Below are 16267 nucleotides of genomic sequence, written 5' to 3' on the forward strand. Positions count from 1 at the left end.
CACTGACATATACACACTACCAAACGTAAAACAGATAGTGGGAAGCAGCCGCGTAGCACAGGGAGATCAGCTCCGTGCTTTGTGACCCCTAGAGGGGTGGGATAGGGAGGGTGGGAGGGAGACACAAGAGGGAGGGGATATGGGGATATATGTATACGTATAGCTGATTCACTTTGTTATACAGCAGAAACTAACACAACACTGTAGTAAAGCAATTATACTCCAATAAAGATGTTAAAATAAATTTTTTTAATAGTAATACATCATTTAATGTACAGCCCTCTGTCTCAAAACACTTAATGTAACTGTGCCTTGACTTCTAAGGGGTGGAACAATTCTCGGAGCTTTGTGAGATGCTGTTCCCAGGTTATAATCCTCATTTAGGCTCAAATAACATTTCCCATTTCTATCGTAGATGGACTGATTAACTTCTCAACAACAAAACACATAAACAAACAGGAAGTATCCCACCAAAATGCCTCTGGCATCTAAAACAAGGGTACAGAGGCCCCCGAGATAGCATTCCACGACTAACACTGATGCTACCCAAATGTCTCAGTGGTTCGGGGTATCCGTCAGGACGGGCTGTGTTTTGCTGCAATAACAAACTACCCTACTCTTCTACACACAGGGGCTCTGCTCATTCCAGCCACCCAGGGACCCAGGGACAGAGGCTCCTCCTCAACACATGCATCTGCCATCACCACATGGGCACCCCTGGGCTTTGCTACTTAGTGAGACGGGTCCTTATGCATCTAGATCATTCGTATCACACAAGTAAGCCTCAGTTTCCTCATCTGTAAAATAAAATTAACAATAGCACTGACCCCACGGGATTATGCATGTAATGTGCCTGCCCACGGTGTATGCTCCACGACTGTGAGTTACTCTTATGACATTTCCCACACAGAGGAAAACAACAACAGGAAAAGATACAGAAAGCAAATGTTCCAAGACATGAATTATAGTTGCTCCCATGCAGTGGGATTAAAAGTAGATTTTTCTTATGTCTTCGAACTTTTCTATTCTCTAGGCTTTTTTTTTTTTTTTTTACAATTAACACACATCATTTTAACCATCAAGAAAAAAGGGCCAGGTATAAATGCATGTAACATGACACCACTAAAGCCAAGTTTAAAAAGTAACTGGCCTTAAAGGACCTTGCGAATCAAGAGTCTACAAACTACAGCCCGTGGCCCAAATGCAGCCAGTGCCCTGCTTTTGTACGGCCTATGAGCTACAGATGTTTTTCACATTTTTAAAGGGTTGTAAGGAAGGAAAAGGAAACGAAACGAGAAAGGCAACAGAAACCGTAAGAGGTCTGCAAAGCCCAGAATACATACTTTCTGGTTCTTTTCCGAAAAAGTTTTTTGACCCTGTTTTAGCTCATCTGACCACCTGATTCTTCACAAAGCCAACCTTCTCCCCTCTACTTCACTTAGAATTGTTTTTAAAAAATGCCATATGCACATACACACATACGTAAATATACGCAATACATACAATTCTCCTTTTCATTCAACGATCCCACATTTAGGAAGTGTTTATTGTGTTGGGAGGTGTTAGAGGGGCCACAGCATCTAGCCTGGTGCAGGCACTGATGTAGGTTGGAGGATGCAGTGAGGAATGAAGTCCCAGGATCAAACACACACTCACTCCTTCCTCACGTCAGAACAAATCACGTTCTGAGCCCCCTTCTCCATGCCAGGCTCCGCGGCAGGCGCTGGGGGTTCCGGGCAAACAAGACTGACCAAGCCACTGCCCCCAAGGAGCTGCCGGCCCACCAGGGAAGCAGCTGCCAGGCAGGGGCTCGGCGGGGAGAGCTACAAAGATGCAGGGGCACCTCGCCCAGATCGGAGCTCCGGGAAAGCTTCTGGAGGAAAGGATGCCTTTGTCCTAACCTGAAGGGGAACCAGGAGGAGTTGGCCAGGTGACGGCTAAAGGAGGAAAGTGGTTCCCGGAAGAGGGAGACCACGAGGAAAGGCTCAGGATGACGAAGGGCACGTGTGTCCTGAGAGCCCGTTGCAGCAGCTGGTGGCTGGTTCAAGTGGCAGAGAACCGGCCTGAGCTGAAGCTAAGGAGGTAAGGAGGCGCCTGGAGGAGAGCCCAGAAGAAAGTCCGTGTTAAATAAAAAAGACAAAAGACAAAAAGGCTTGGACCCATTGGGGAGATCGCAAAGGATTTGGGATGGCGAGTGAATGGTCAGAAATGTTTGGGGTTTTTTTTAATTTATTTTGGTTGCACCAGGCAGGCTCCTTAGTTGTGGCATGTGAACTCTTAGTTGTGGCACGCATGTGGGATCTAGTTCCCTGACCAGGGACTGAACCCGCGTCCCCTGCATTGGAAGGTGAATTCTTAACCATGCACCACCAGGGAAGTCCCAGAAATCTATTTCTAATAAGATTACTCTGGTTGTTTCCATTGTAACCTTGCTGAGAAAAAGCACTTAAAACGGGAGCTAGCATGAAGCTACAGCCAAACAGAACTGCCCTGCCCCCGACCAGCTCCCTCCAGACCTCCCCTCCCTCTGGCCCTGTTAACTGCCCAACTGTCCTCCTGGCCACTCCTTATTCAGAGCTGAGCTTCAGAGAGCTTTGCATCTGTTACTCCAGCAAACTGTGGGTCATCTGAGCTGCCAGCCAGGCTGCCCACCTGGACTGACCTGATCTAACCACTGGTGAAGTGGAGATCGTGATACATACCCCCAAAGGATGGAGAATTAGGGTGTTCAAACAACTCCTGTACCCCACATTCACAGCAGCTGAAAGGTGGAAACAACACAAATGCCCATGAACAGAGGAATGGAAAAGCAAACGACGGCACATCCATACAATGGTACAGTGTTCAGACGGAAAAAGGAATGAAGTTCTGACCCAGGTTACAACGTGGATGAACCTTGAAAACATTACGCTGAGTCAGAGAAACCAGACACGAAAGGTCACACGCTGTATGACTGCATTTATATGAAATAGCCAAAGTGGGTAAATCCATGGAAACAGAAAGCAGGTTAGTGGTTGCCAGGGGTTGGGGACGAGGGAGGGAGGGAGGGGGAGCGGCTGCCTAATGGGGTGGGGGTTTCCTTTTGGGGGAATGGAAATGCTTTGGAACTAGACAGCAATGCTGGTTACACAAAACTGTAAGGTGCCAAATGGCACTGAACTGTTCACTTAAAAATGGTTAATTGTAGGAGTTCCCTGGTGGCCTAGTGGTTAGGATTCCGGGCTTTCCCTGCCGTGGCCCAGGGTTCAATCCCTGGTCAGGGAACATCCCGCAAGTCGTGAGGTGCAACCAAACATAAATAAATAAAAATAAAAAATAAAATGGTTAATTTTATGTTATGTGAATTTCACGTCAATTAAAAAACTAATTCTTTGTATAGTTGGTTTACACGATTGTGTTAGTTTCGGGTATACAGCAAAGTCATTCAGTTATACATACACATACATATGTTTTTTCACATGCTTTTCCATTATGGTTTATTACAAGATACTGAATATAGTTAGTTCCCTGTGCTATACAGGACGTCCTTGTTTACCTAATTTAAATAGAGTAGTTTGTATCTGCTAATCCCAAACTCCTAATTTATCCCTCCCCCACCCGCTTTCCCCTTTGGTAACAAGTTCATTTTCTATGTATGTGAGTCTGTCTTTTTTTTTTTTTTTTTGTGGTATGCGGGCCTCTCACTGTTGTGGCCTCTCCCGTTGCGGAGCACAGGCTCCGGACACGCAGGCTCAGCGTCCATGGCTCACGGGCCCAGCCGCTCCGCGGCATGTGGGATCCTCCCGGACCGGGCCACGAACCCATGCCCCCCGCATCGGCAGGCGGACTCTCAACCACTGCGCCACCAGGGAAGCCCTGTGAGTCTGTCTTTGTTTCATAAATAAGTTCATTTGTGTCATAAAAAAATACATTTTTAAGGAGACCATGAGACACAGAGGATTGTGGATACCCCACATCCCAAGTGTTCTGTCTGTGCCCCTCACATACTACAGCCTTCCAGACTCCTCCAGCACACCTTCCTGGACTGTTCTGTGATTCCCTCACTTTGCTGAGCGCCAAAAGTCCCCTAGGGACCTACTTTAAAATGCAGATGCCTCAGCTGCCTCCCAAGAGCATTGAGTCTGGGGTGGGCCCAGGCACCTGCATTTTTGAAGCCCCCCCGCAGGGGATTCTGGTGCACTCTGAAGTTTGCAACCCATAGAACCAGGTCAGTTCCCCCCTTTCCTCTTGAGACTGTACCTTCATCACCTGCAGGAAGCCCTTCCCTCCCTCTTTACTGAGTCCTTTGCAATAAATCGTAAGACTGGCTGCCAATGGAAAAAGAAAGGTACTTGAATTGCAGTAAACCATCCAAAAACCATCACTTGAATCAAAGCAAGTTGTAAGTGGCCTTCAATTCCTGGTCACCAACCTCGGCTGAACATCAGAGCCTCTGGGGGGATGTTTTCATGTAGATGCCTAGGGTCCACCTGGGACACAATGACTCAGAGCCTCCAGAGGGAGGCCCAGGCATCAGTATTTTTCTCAAGCACCGAAGGCAACTTCCCAGCTCCTTGCCACCCCATCCCCACCCTCATTCCTTCTAACACACCTCCTGGTCGAATTGCTAGGAAAATGTTGACTCTAAACAGCAGTGTAAGTCTTTAGAGTCTTAGGCAAACGTAATTAACAAAGCAAATAAAGAGTGAACAAGAATATAACAGATGCAAGTCAGATTAAGTTTTTCTCTTCAACTCTCTGTGTCTCGTGTCTATAGTGCCTCAAAGGTGGCCACTTGCCAAGGAGCGTGGCTCTGCCTCCAGAAAATAACTCATGGCTGTAAAGTGCTTTCAACTTTGAGGCTCTAAGGAGTTTTCATAACAACGATCTCACCTGATCTTCCCAACACCTCCATTCACTCATTCATCAGATACCTCCTGGAGACCTACGATGCCCAGGTATTGTCGGGGTCACAGGGGAGACCAGAGCAGACCTGTCCCTGCCTTCAGGACACAAGTGACCAGGTCCACCGGTGATGACGGCACAGGGAAGAGACAGGGCAAGATGGGGGAGGTGCCAAGTGGAACCAAGACCTGGGGTTGCCAGGGAAGATTTCTGCTGAAGGAACACACAAAGTGCGCCCTGCAGGGTAACTAGGAGAGAGTCTGCGAACGCTGGAGGGACAGTGCTCTGAGCTGGGCACCATGCCAGCGTGTTGGTAATGGTCTACTGGCTTTTGCATTACGTTCAGAACTCCCCCGTCTCGCTCAGGTCGAGGCAAGGTGAGTCCTCCTATTGCTAACCCATGCATTTGGAAAAGGGAGGCTCTGAAGGGGATTGGCTGGGATTCTGGAGACACGTGTGCTTCTGAGACACAGGGCTGAAGACCCCTTGCCCTCCTCCCAGTCCTAGGGCACAGGACAAAAGGAACCGCAGGTGTGGAGCTCACAGAGCATCTTCAGAGGGTGTTTCCATTTCCTACCGTCCTTAACATGCCTTCTGTCATTTATCCCTGGGACTCGTTATGGGGACAGCGAGCTAAAGCTAAACAACGTTTTAGCTTTTCCAGGGGCTTTAATCCAACTCCTTCCTCTCAAAGAACTGGCCAATCCGACATCTACATCCCCAAACTTCACCCCTTCTTTTCTTCTTTGATACCAGAACTCTAACTCCTCTGGGGTTATGATTCCCCAGCCTTGAGGTGAGCCGTCTACACTATCACCAGCACCACCACAATCTGAGAGAAGACGGACAGGACAGGCGTGGCCAGGACCTGCTCTATCGGGCACTGATGCGCCAGCCACCTAGAGAGGGGTACACCTGTGAGCCGACAGCCGCGCCCCGCCCCCCCCTCGGGAGGAAGGAATTATGATGAAACGCACACCCAATTCCTTTAGCCAGCCAGCCTCATCAATCATCTTTGCCTCCGTCATCTTTGCCAACCAGCCACTGGTTCAATAAATTTCCATGGTGGCCTCTAGATATTTCTTATAATCTTGCCGCCTGGCTCAACACAGGGCAAGAGAATACAAGTATTCAGTCACCACTTTACAGTCTAAACTATGAAAAGGTGCTCTAAGCATGGAGAAGGAAGTCCAAGTCTTAGAAGGTCCCAACCATGCCTATCTGCGTTCCAGAATCCCCACCACTCTATTAAAAGAACGAGGGTCATTCAGTGCTTGGGGAGGTCCCTTCAGCAAGCCAGCCTGTGCTGAAATGGCCGCTTCGTGTGCACTGTGTGCGCATGTGCGCGCACACGTGCATGTCTTCATGCCAGACCCAGTGAAGGTACCTGGGGAATACACAGCACCCACAGAGGTAGGTTTCCAAGCTCTGACTGGGCCCTCTCAGATGCTCTGTGCCATCGGTTGCAAAGCCACAGATATTTTTCCCGTAGCCTCAACTAGCCAGGACTGGGTACGCAGCTAACACACCCAGGCATACACAAGGGTAGAACAGCAGCCCCCCACCCCCGCCCACCTTAGAAATCAAAGGGAGCAAGTGGAGAGGAAGGGAGTTTGTGATACGCGTTCCCAGCAGGTACATGCGCAGAGCAAGGCGTCCGCAGGACGGTTAACCACGGCTTTCTCTGAGAATCAGCAAGCACGCCACACTGGCAGCCTGCCTCAACCCCCTTCTGAGCCCCTCTGCATGCCAACGGGACCAAACCGACAGCCGAGCACCTTCCTAAAAGCCACAGGAGGCAGCAGGAGGCAGCGAAAGGCCAAAGAAGCAACCTCGGCCACGGCTTCCATGTGCACCTTGGAAATGGGTGCCTGTGGTCCAGGGGGACCTGAATGCCAGCTCTCTACAAACACCTCATTGTGAAGGGCCTGCGGCATCAGTGGGCCAAGAGCCCCCCAGTACGATAAAATAAACTGGCTTTCACAAAAGATTCAAAACGCTCCTTTGTTGGCGACTCATCTGAACGACAAGGTTTTGGCAACGCTCCCCAGCCCAGGACTCACCAGCCACGGCTTCCAATGCCAGCAAGCTTGCGGCTTTGCTCCATTAGAAACTGAAGTATTCATTAGCGTCGTGTATTCATTAGTGAGCTCTGCCCACTCAGCGTGCCCGTTCAAGTGCCAGCCTGCTCTTGGTCAGAACACCCAGTGCCCGAACTGAGGGCCTCCATACATCCACAGGGTGAGCTATCTCTCAATCTTAGTATCATAAATATCAAAAGAAACGGAGAGGATGCCCACAGAGAGGAAAGACCACGTGAGGACATGGTTAGAAGGAGGCACCTGACAACACCTTGATCTTGGACTTTTAGCTTCCAGAACTGTGAGGAAATATAGTTCTGTTGTTTCAGCCACCCAGTCTGTGGTGGTTTGTTATGGCAGACCTAGAAAATGAGGACAGATGGGTATACAGTTAAGCAAAAGGGCTGTCTGCAAAACCTCATCCCTCTTCCACCTGGTTTCCCAGACAATGGGGCCGCCCAATCCACCCCCGCGCCCAGCCTCCTCTGATGACACGGTCACGTCCCCACGCTGGAGGAACCCGGTGATTCAGCTGGACGGAGACTCTCTCCAGGCCAGCTGAAATGTCAACCGTCCATCAACCCCATGATGCACCTTAGAGCATCAAATAGAAGTGCAGATCTCAAACCACAGCAAAGCAAAAGAAAGGAGATGTTAAAACGGAGGCAGGGAGCCGGTGTTCACTGTGAAGCTGGCTGGGCTTATCTGATAATATCAGAATTATGCTATGGACTCGACAGGTGGATGCCACTGCGATTTCTCCTTCTGTAAGCGATTCTTGCCATCCCCCCACCCCCAATCTCCTCTGTTAGGTATTCGTTCGTAAAGTAGTAGAATCAGAATCACAACGCTAAAGATGGAAAGGATCTATGAAGAGGAGGAAAACATGCATCACCCCTGAGGGGGAAAATAATCACCTGGTACTTCCAAACAGTTGTCATACCTGGTCCCTCAGAGCGACTCCAGTGGCCAGAAATTGACACCAGCAACAGTTAGGCGCATATTAAAGGTATGCGCACATCCTTCTCGTTTAAGTTTTTAGCGGAGGCATCTTCTTTGCCATCACAGAGAAAACAAAGAGAAACTGAACAGGATTGGGACACAGATACAAGAAGGAGGGCACTGAGGAGAAGGTCGCACCCCTATCGCCTGCTGCCCCTGAGCACGTTTGGGCGGGGCCGTCAGCTGCGATGCCCCGCCCGAGGGTCTCGGGCAGACTCAGACACCACTACCTTCCCTCCCCCTGCAGTCCTTGGGCAGTCTCTTTGGATGTCAGATCCCAAGAGAGGGAGGGGAGGGGGCGGGGAACTCACATCTCCCAGAGAGAAGGTTGCCAAGATGCAAAGCAAAGCTGGAAAAGCAAGTGTCAACAACACAGCCAGGACGTTACCACTTGTTTTTCAGGAGACACACAACAAAATGACATTTTCCAGAGAGACATATATACATAAGCAAAAGCACAGAGCAAGCTAACTCCTCAGTGACAGGGAAATGGTCCGGTGAACTACACTAAGATGGAAGGATGCGGTATATGTACTAAAATGACTGTAGATAAAAATCGTTTCGAATTTTAAAAATAACACATAAGAGAACACACAGACGGTTCCAACTGTGTGAAATGTATGCATGCACGTACATAAGCAAAGAGAAGCGAAGTCTAAATAAATGAGTCAGGATTCATGGAGCTATAGAGTTGATTTAAAGCATACTTGAACAGCACAAGCATAGGGGACAGTGTTTATATTTCGATATTTATAGGACACAACATAATTCGTTTTCTTAAAGAAAAGAAAGAGAAAAGAGAAAAATATAGAAGGATACCCACTAAACTGATGACAATGGTTGACTGGTTTGGGAAGAGTATGGAAACAGGGGAGCCTCTTACCCCGGTCAGACTGCTTTAACAAATTACTATCGACTGGGTGGCTTATGAACAGCAGAAATTTATTTCTGGCAATTCTGAAGGCTGAGAAGTCCAAGGTCAAAGTGCCAGCAGATTCAGTGTCTGGAGAGAGCCCACGTCCCGGTTCACAAACAGTGTGTACGTGTCCCGATGTGGCAGAATGGGAAGGGGGCTCTGAAGGCTCCTTTATCAGGGCACTAATCCCATTCGTGAGGGCTCCACCCTCATGACCTGGTCACCTTCAAAAGGCCCCACCTCCAAATACCATTGCATTGGAATTTTGAGAGGACACAGTCTACAGCAAGAAAGGAGTGTCACACGTTAAAGTTTGTTTAATTTTTATAATGAGATTTTTGTGCTGTGTTGATGTAATACTAATATGACTAAAAAGAAAGACACAGGGCCATGGTGACACACATCCACCCTCTTCCTCCTCTCCCCTCTACCCACCAGTAGAAAATCACAGCTTTAAACTAAAGGTGAAGTCTTCCCACCCACTGCCATCCTTAACTTTATATAGAAGCAAACTGCAAAGGTCATAAAAATGTCAGTATCTCCAAACAGCTGTTCAAGGTCCATTCCCCTTCTCCCTAGAACCGTCCACGGGGGGTGCTGGGCTCAGGCTGGCCTGAGCCGCATTCGCCATCAGCGTCCTCCTGTCAGGCCTCTTCCCGGCCCTGGCGGACTGCACCTTCCTCGCCTACCCCGCCTCTCTCGCCCTCTCATTAAGATATCATTTGGCAAAGCCTCTGTAAAACCCTGTCAGCTCATTTCCCATTAACAGTTACCGCGTGAGCCTTTTCTACTCCATCCCCAGATAAATACATGAAAATAAATACCCCTCAGGGAGCGATTTGATGCATCCGAAGTTAACACAGCTACAGTGGGCTCAACCTGACAGGCTGTTATGAGTAAAACCCTTTTCATGAGCAATATGGCGCTCCGGCTCCAAAAGGGGCACAAATACATCGGAAAGGCTGAATGACGGAAATGGAGCTGGAGAACAGGGCCGGTTGTTAACCATTTCCTTCCCACCCACCCAGAGTCTTGCCACCCTGAACGTGTAAGTATAACCAGGGTGGACATCTCCGACGTGGGCAGGCGGTGGCACCTGTGCTTGGACGGTCACGAGTCAATGTCAGAATCGCTCAAACCACACGTCTGTGCTGAGCGGACTCCAGCACTGGCTCACTTCTGCAGGTAAAATAAGGCAGAGACTGACTCACTTCCTCTCACCCCATCAAACTCCACACACGGTCCTCCCAGAGGACAGGAAGGAGGCCACGGGGTTTTCTGCAGGCAGGTCCCCCTTTCCCCTGGGGCCTGCCCTGCAGGACGAGCCCCTCCACCACCGGCGCAGCCAAAGCCTTTTGCCCTCACCACTTCGTCCTCTCCCTGGGCCACGTGCTGAGCGGTGGGGCTCTGTCATAAGGTGGAGCGAACAGGAAACTGAAAAGATCTCAGTCTGAACTGACCCACAGAACTCCTGGTTCCTGAACTCCAGTCGTAGCAAGCATTCTGGAAGCAAATCCCAGCCCCCGCTTTCTCCCCGCCAGAGGACTGCGCGCCCCTTGGCTGCCCAGTCAGCCACACGGACTCAAGATCAAAACCCACTGACTTCACCCACCGCTCCCCAGCCAGGCCTAATTCTCTGTGCATTCTACCCAAGACTTTCGCCTGGCATCTCCTCTATATTCAAAGCATACAGTAGAACAAACAGGAAGCAAAAGGTTAAAAAAAAAAAAAGGACTGCTGCACAGAAAAAACTGGCCGAATGACTATTTACACTGCCCAGAGAAGGCTGCTACCTTCAGGCAGCTGGTCAAATACACCTGGCCCCACTCCCTGGCCCCAGTATCACGGAAGGGTGACCCTTCACGATTGCAAAGAGCCCTCTGCAAGACACTGCCTTAGAAGCCCAGGTGGGCCCAGGTGGGAAGGGCAGAATGAGACCAGCAGGGGCTGTGCACAGCAGCTGAGCCAGCCCCCTGTCTGCTGTTCAGGAGTTAAGGCCCCTGGCTGCCAGATTTTCCTGCCAGGGCAAGTAGAATACACCCCAGCAGCAAGTTTGCAGATAACCAGGGCGGACTTGAGGACAGAATGTGGCAATCCATACTGAGGACCTCTCAAAGCTATTAGCAAGCAGATGTTCCTTGACACCAAGGAAGCGAAGGGCCCAGGGGGCAGAAACTGACACGGTCGTTCTCGCTCTCGATGAACAAGAATGACACACCTCCGAGACAACATCACAGCTGTCCAACCAACCATCACATCCAGCTGTTTGGGCCAGAGGCTGGCCATTCTGGAACATGAGCAATCAGTTTCTCACGAGTGTCTGGGCCACGTTCCAATGGAGAGGAAGGCAGGTGGGCCGGGGAAAGGATGTGAGCCTGCCTCCTGGGGCACATGCCCAGACGACTCCAGTGAGCCGACCTGACCCTGCCCACAGCGACCCAGCAGAGAAACCCAGCTCCTCGACACGGTCCCCCCGTGCCTCCCCCCACCCTGGGTGAACAGAGGATTCAAGCACCAGCTCAGGTCTCTCAGGGGCCTTCTGCCCACCTCGGGGACTTGCTGGGACACTGCATCTGCTAAGGTGACTTGTGCCCGCACTGGGTCCTACTGACGTCCACCCTTCAGCCGGCCCGGTTTTAGCCGATGGCGCTGGGTCATGATCTCGTGGCCTGGCCTCAGCTCTCTCTGCTCAGTGACCACAGCCAGACTTCAGGCTGTCGTTCATTTTGTGCTTCTCTGTAAGCAAGTACATGCTCATCCCCCAAACCCAACCCACCAGCGCTATTTAGGGCAAAAAGAATAAAAAAGCTAAATCGCCGGCACACCCCAATTCTGGCGCCTTTTTCGATTTTTTTAGTTTTCACTCGGCAGCCCCTAAAGGGAGTTATTCTCAAGTCGTAAGGAGGAAAAGTGGGGAGAAGGGACGCATAACCGGTTCATGGCAGAAGTGAGCGCAGCCCAAGGCCCTACTGCCTGGTCTCCCCACCTCGCCCTCCTATGAATAAGCCCTTGTGGATACGATGCTTTGTCGACGGTCTTATGTTGCAGATGGGTGTGTTGTCATCTCCCTGGTGACATCATAAGCTCTCTAAGAGTCAGGACCACCGTCACGGGCACTCCCTTCCCCCAGTGTCTAGGTCCACTCATATAGACAGTGCTGTACCACACGACGTCAGCTGTACTCTATATTTATAATGAGATCTGATATTTAAAATCTGAATGTATCAAAATGTAACTAAGGAGATGATGAGTCAGACTACCAAGAGCTTATTTTCTTTTAGGCATTAAGTCACAATTCCGTTCCTCCAGGTAAAAGACCTAAATGGTGTGAAATATCTATTTCGATATCGCTGGCTACTTCACATAGACACGAGCTGGCATGTCAAGTTTGAACAGGAGTAAATCTATGGCACAGAGCTAGACACACATCCTGACACAAGAGCCCAAAGCAGAGTGGTACTCACCCGGTGAGGCATGAGGAGGTCAGCCAGGTAGACAAACGCAGCTCCGAGGGTGAAGCCGACAGCCACGGGGAAAAAGGCCAAGGCACCAAAGCCACCAGAGGACGTAGCCATCTCCACCGCTGGGGCCAGGAGCGACCAATAGGAAGCGGCCAGCATGACCTGCAAAACCACGATAAGCAGCAAACCATTAAACCATCCCCTGAAGGCCTTCCAAGTGGGGACTTCTCTCGCTCTCTATGGCCCAAACTGAACCCCACAGTGTCAACTGGGTTAGGCCTTTAATCCTTGGTGGTAGGTACTATCCCAAAGCACAAAGCCACCATGAGAATTCTAATGTTGTTAAGAACTCAACTTGGGGTAGGATGGAGTTGACCTTGGGAAGAGGGAGTCTAGTTTGCTGTCATCTAGCCTCTAATTCAGTGGTTCTCAACCATTGCCAGAGACATCTGGCAATGTCTGGAGACATTTTTGGTTGTCACAAGTAGGGCTGGAGGTGAGGGGGAGGTTACTAGTAGCATCTAATGAGCAGAGGCCAGAGAAGCTGGTAAATGTCTCACAACGCACATCACAGCCGCTGACAGCAAAGAATTATCTGGTCCCAAAGGTGAGCGGCACTGTTGAGAAATTCTGTGCTAACTGAATACTACCAGGACCAGACTGCTCACTACTTCGTGAGCTCCACTGCCTTGGACGTGAGACAGCTCTAATTCCTACAAAGTTCTTCCTTAAGTAGAGCTGAAATCTGTCTCCCTTCGGTTTTTACCTCTTCGCACCACATCTGCTCTCCAGAGCACTAAAGGAAGGTGTCTGTCCCCTGTGATATGTGACAGCCCTTGAAATATCTGAAGACAACCAGCGAGACTACGTCAACTCTGTCTCATCAATTTTCTCATCTCTAAAAAGGAAAGGGAACTTATATTTACTGATCACCTACTATTTCCAGGGACCAAAGCTTCACATCTGATATCTTATTTTATCCATCCCAACAGCTTTGGGAGGAAGAAGTTGTAGATAAAGAAATTGAATCTCAAAGTAATAAGATCATTTGCTCAAGGTCACAGAGCCAGGAAGTGGCAGATCCAGGGAACTGAGCAAAGTGGGACCATCATCACCTCAATGAGGGGGAAAAACAAAGGGGCAAAGGGAGAACTGAAGCTGGACTCAAATCTCGGGGAGGTCAATTTGATCAAAGGTTCTCCGACATTTAGTGAATTAAACACTCATCCACAGTTGTTTACTCTTACAGACACTATGACGTCTTGGCTAGAGCACACCCACTACCCATTGTAACCGTATGACAGTCAGCACTAACGTATAAAATGCTGAATGGGTTTCTAAAATTAACTACGCCTTGCCTTTAAAATAAACCTGCATCATCCGTCTCCAAAATAACATTCAGAGTGATGCAACCAGGTATTGCGAATGCAACGCTAAAAAACAAAGCTGTGCAAAAAGAAATGATTTCTCTTCTTTGACGCATCATCTACACACAGTCACCGGTTTGGCACTGGACTCTCCCAGCAAAAGTCCTAGCGCCGCCCGTAGAAAATTGCACCTGCCTCAGAGACTCCCAGAAACAATGAAAACGGCTCATCAGTTCAGTTCCATGGGACCACCAAAGGAAGCCTGTGGGAGCCTTCTCTATGCCAGGGGCCGACCCATCCCTTTACTGGACTTTGTCTCACTTGCTTTAGAATTCCACAACAGTCCATAATTGCCATTCACGGTAAGCTCCCACCAAGGATGACCAGCACAGAGGCGCAGGCATGTCCAGCAACCTCTACCCCTGCACGTTTCAGGGCCTCCCATTTAGACCATATCACCAGTAAGGCCACTCACCTCATCTTCCAGTCCCTCCCCACATCCCATCCTTGTCAATGTCACTTGGGGTACTTCCCCAGCCTTGGATCCCCATCGCCTTCTCAACACCAAGTCCAACCTCTTCTGTCAAAGCTCCTTTCCATCCTTATGCATCACTGGGTACCAATCTTTTTTCTGTCCCCTGCACGTGAGCAATATACAATATTCTCAAGATGCAAGGTGAGGCAGAAGGGATGTGCCTCTCAGGGGAGGGTTTGCCAGAATCTGGGATGCTTGAAATGGAAAGGCATCCCAGACGATTCAGGTGGGTCCCCTCCTTGAGAATCAATGATCCTTTATCCTTCCAGTCAAATCCAGAACCCAACTGGATTTCTTTCATTTCTTTTCCTCACCAGGCTCCCTGTCTCCCACATAAACTGGAACATGACCAAGGATCAATCTTGAAATGAGACTGGGTTGCCTGGGCACTTCCCTGGCAGTCCAGTGGTTACGACTCCACGCTTTGACTGCCGAGGGCGCAGGTTCGATCCCTGGTCACGGAACTAAGATCCCGCAAGCCGCATGGCACGGCCAAAAAAGAAAAAGAGAGAGAGAGAGAAAAGAGATTGGGCTGCCTGTCTGAAATGACAATAGGGCCCCCCGAAAAGTTTATTTAAAGGGCATATGTGGGGACTTCCCTGGTGGCACAGTGGTTGAGAATCGCCTGCCAATGCAGGGGACACGGGTTCGGGCCCTGGTCCGGGAAGATCCCACATGCAGCGAAACAACTAAGCCCGTGCGCCACAACTACTGAGCTTGTGCTCTAGAGCCCGTGCTCCACCACAAGAGAAGCCACCACAATTAGAAACCCACGCACCGCAACGAAGAGCAGCCGCCACTCGCCGCAACCAGAGAAAGCCCTCACGCAGCAATGAAGACCCAACGCAGCCAAAAATAAATAAATAAAATCAATTTATTAAAATTAATAAATTAATTAAATAAAGGGCATATGTGGCAGACAAAATAATGACTTTTTCCCCAAAGAGGACCACATCGTAATCCCTAAAACCTGTGGATACGTCACCTTACATGGCAAGAGGGACCCTGCAGCTGTGGCTAAGGATTTTGAGATGAGATGATCCTGGATCTGGGTGGGGGCCAGTGTCATCACAAGGAATCTTGTGAGAAAGGGAGATGGGTCAGCATCAGAGAGAAGATGTGATGATAAAAGCAGAGGTCGTAGTCAGAAAGGAGAAGCTAGAAGATGCTTTGCCGCTGGCTTGAAGATGGAGGAAAGGTTATGAACCAAAGAAGGGTGGTGAGCTCTAGAAGCCGAAGGCGGCAAAGAAACAGAGTCTTCCCAAGAGCCTCCAGCAGGGACACAGCCCTGTTGCCAGCTTGACTTTATCCCAGTTAAAACCAGTTTGGACTTCTAATCTCCAGTACCATCAGATGATACATTTGAGTCGTTTTAAGCCACTACACCTGTGGTACTTTGTTACAGCAGCAACACAGCACATAAAGGCATACGTTACTTTTTTTTTTTTTTAGAGCAGTTTTAGGTTCACAGCAAAATTGAGCAGGAAATACAGAGAATACCCATATGCTCCCTGTACCACATATGCACAACCTCTCCACTACTGACATCCTACACCAGTGGTACATTTGTTACAATCAATGAACTTACACTGACACCTCATTATCATCCAAAGCCCACAGTTTACATTAGAGATCACTCTTAGTGTTGTACATTCTATGAGTTTGTACAAATACATAATGACATGTATCTACTATTCTGGTATCACAACTAGTAGTTTCACTGCCCTAAAAATCCTCTGTGTTCCAACCTTTTCTTCTCTTTCTGCTCCCCTGCAACCCCTGGCAACCACTAATCTTTTTACTGTCTCCATAGTTTTGCCTTTTCCAAAATGCCTTATAGTTGAAATTATACAGTATTGCAGCCTTTTCAGACTGGCTTCTTTCACTTAGTCATATACATTTAAGATCCTTCCAAGTCTTTTTGTGGCTTTACAGTTCTTTTTAGGTCTGAATAGTAGTCTGGACGGACCACGGCTTATTTATCTATTCACCTACCATAGGACATCTTGGCTGCCTCCAAG

General features: G+C 49.2%; 1 protein-coding gene across 3 annotated transcripts in view; it reads right to left on the minus strand.

Moving 5' to 3' along the window:
* Positions 1–16267, minus strand: part of SLC39A11 (solute carrier family 39 member 11) — a 342388-nt gene that overhangs the window by 283302 nt on the left and 42819 nt on the right. For all 3 annotated transcript variants that reach the window (XM_082860153.1, XM_082860152.1, XM_082860154.1), the window contains one exon: positions 12348–12506. In XM_082860153.1, the coding sequence (XP_082716279.1) occupies positions 12348–12506 (159 nt within the window). The remainder of the gene's footprint in view (positions 1–12347; positions 12507–16267) is intronic.

Source organism: Leucopleurus acutus (assembly GCF_964270905.1).
Source record: "Leucopleurus acutus genome assembly, chromosome: 19".
Taxonomy (NCBI): Eukaryota; Metazoa; Chordata; class Mammalia; order Artiodactyla; family Delphinidae; genus Leucopleurus; species Leucopleurus acutus.